At 43.2% G+C, this 2880-nt stretch overlaps 1 protein-coding gene across 1 annotated transcript; it reads right to left on the bottom strand.

Moving 5' to 3' along the window:
- Nucleotides 1-366: 366 nt before the first annotated feature.
- Nucleotides 367-1767, bottom strand: LOC308313877 (E3 ubiquitin-protein ligase TRIM39-like; the record flags this gene model as incomplete). Its single annotated transcript, XM_080761204.1, has 1 exon — nucleotides 367-1767. The coding sequence occupies one exon, from the start codon at nucleotides 1765-1767 to the stop codon at nucleotides 367-369; it is 1401 nt and encodes a 466-aa protein (XP_080617330.1).
- Between the last annotated feature and the right edge of the window lie 1113 nt (nucleotides 1768-2880).

Raw genomic sequence — 2880 nt, 5'->3', positions numbered from 1 at the left:
TATTGGCTTATGGCATTGCTACCTGTCAATGTCCGCTAACATAAATTGATGTACGATGACAAGGGCGCCCCCTTTTTTGTGTGAAAGTGTGAGAATTACTGATATAGAAGGCATTTGTATCTGCTTCAGGTCTTAACAGGTTAATTTATACACCTAAACCCCAATATTATAACAACATCCATTGCCATTAACATGGTCAGTAATATCATCAGGTTATTAATGTTAACATTATTACCACTACTGACATTATTACCACTAATGCGTAGAAAATTATGGTTTTGATCAAGACTCTATAAATCTCTCATTTATCCTCATCATATAATTATCGTCTTTGTCTTCATCATGTCTATGGTACATTGTCCAGAGTTAGACAGATCTAGGCAAGATCTTCAGAGTACTACCAACACAACCAGTTAAAATGTATGGAAAGATTGTGTCAGTGAACCTGTGTGTGAAGGTGTGTATGTGTGCGTTAGTATCAGGATCACAGAATGACAGCTTTCCTTCATTCAAGTCCAGCTGGACTCTGATTCTCTGAGGTTTCTGCTTCAATGAGAGATCAGTGCCTGTCCCTAAGGAGTCTGCTCTGTATTTACCGTAGCGTAACCTTATTCTCCAGAATGGACCCACTGTGTCTCCCTTCCTCGGATAGGACTCTGCTAACACACCTACTATCCAGTATGTATTGTCTCCAACCTCAACATCCCAGCTGTGACTCCCTGAGTTAAAGCCCTCAGAACCAACGACAAAGCCATAGTAGTCAAACCTCTCTAGATTGTCAGGAATCTGCTGTTCCTCTCCCCATGTCACGCTGGTCAGATCATCAGACAGGGTGCATGCTGGATGGGCAGTGTTGGGGTCCAGAATGACAGGAGTGTAGGAGACAATGTCCTTCATCTTGTCCCAGACTCTGAAGGCCAGGTTGCCCAGGTGTTTGGCCACGTCTATCAGTGCTCCTGAGACCGGCTGTGGGTCCTGCAGTGTGAGCTGGACTCTCTCCATCGTGGTCTTGTAGTTCTGCAGGAATGAGATGTGTTCAGCTCTCAGCTCCTCCTCTATGGCTCTGATTGTGTCTGAAATGGTTGATATGTCTCTGTTCAGACCCTCCATCTTCTCCTTCATCATCTGACTCTTCTGCTGCTCTTCCTCCCTCAGTTCGGTGATCCTGGCCTCCTCTTCATCATGTAGAAACTGATGAAGCTTCTTAAACTGTTCCTTCATCTGCGTCTCTGTGTGTCGGGTCTGGAACGTAATGTGTCCTGCTGTTTGGTCATAGTTTGTTTTCACTTCATTGAAGACCTCCAGTTTGTCCTGTAAAGGCTTCAGTAATTTCTGGACTTCCTTCTTGTGATCCAGAGCAGCTTCATCGATGGGTCTGAAACAGTGGTTGGTGTGTTTTTCTGAATGAAGACACACAACACACACTGGCTGTTGACAATCCAGACAGAACAGTTTGAGTTTTTCAGCGTGCAGACCACAGAGGTCCTCAACCTCAGACCCTGATGACATTCTCTTTGGTCTCTCCTGTAGTCTCTCCTGTATGAAGGCCTCACACAGGTTCTTCAGAGCCATGTTACAGGGTGGAAACCCCATTGAATTTCTCCTCTTACAAACTGGACACTCCTTTATTTCCTTCCCTTTCCACCAGTCCTGTAGACAGGCTTTACAGAAGCTGTGGCTACAGGACAGCACAACAGGATCTTTAAAGACATCATGACACACAGAACAGGAAAAGTCCTCTTCCGAAAGACACACCTTGGCAGCCATTTTGCCTTTTCAGTGAAGCTACAAACACTCTGCTCAAGACAGTAAATCCAAGCAGCCAAAGTTGTGGTAACACAGAATGTTCCCTGAAGTTTACTTCCGCAGTGAATCGTGCAGGCTCTTGTTAAAGTCCATCCAGTTGACAGAGTCAGCAGCAGGTTGTTCCAGTGGTCTCTGGATCACTATTCCCTCCTGTAGCTGTGGATGGAAAGACAGTCTGTCCTCCTCACTGGTAGTTGTGCGTTTGATCCGAAGTGCAATCTTACCGTCTCAGATGAGTCACGCAAGGCGTGGAGCTTTGGCTTCCAAAGTCCACGCACACACACGCACACACACACGCCTGATTCACTGTGCACATCACAAACTGAATTGGTTGATTGTATTGAAGTCAGGACAGTCATTTATCTATTATAAAGTATATAGACAAATAGACAACGCGTAGGGAACAAGAGAGTGAACAGAATGGGAAAAGTTTGCTTTTTTAATTGTCTCAGTGTGGAATTTGACCATTCAAAGTGTTTTACAATGTACGCCTTATCTCATTAACCCTTGTACACATCAACAGAGACAGTAGCCTACATTCCAGCCACCTGCCTGCTTTTCATGAGCAGTTAAGGGAGTGGTGTAAATGGACATACCACTGCAACTAATTTCAGAAGTATTGTTACATAAGTGTAATACTATATCCATTCCACTTGTTCCCCACCAGTGTTGTTTTTGCCAGAAAATTTTGATTTCAGTTTTAGTCATAGTCATTTTGAATAGTTTTCGTCTTAGTTTTAGTCACATTTTAGTCGCCTGGAATGTTTTAGTGTTAGTAGTTTTAGTCGACTAAATATCATACGATTTTACTCAACTAAATCTACAGTTGATCTAGTCGACTAAAATGCATTTTGGCAGGCCTTGATGCCGTCGCAATGGCTCATTTTAACATTTGCTCAAAATAGCCGATCTACAAGATCGTAGATCGGCTATTTTCAGCATGCGACAAAGTGTAAAATGACTTATAGTGGATCTCTTGTCCACTATAGTCCCATCCTAACATTCCAGTCTAGTTTTTATTTGTTGACGAAATTGTCAATATATTCAGTCCGAGTTTTAGTCGTCATAGCTTCG

This window comes from Protomyctophum bolini (genome assembly GCF_963924005.1).
Source record: "Protomyctophum bolini genome assembly, chromosome: 4".
NCBI lineage: Eukaryota > Metazoa > Chordata > Actinopteri > Myctophiformes > Myctophidae > Protomyctophum > Protomyctophum bolini.
This window is presented reverse-complemented; position numbering and strand designations above follow the sequence as displayed.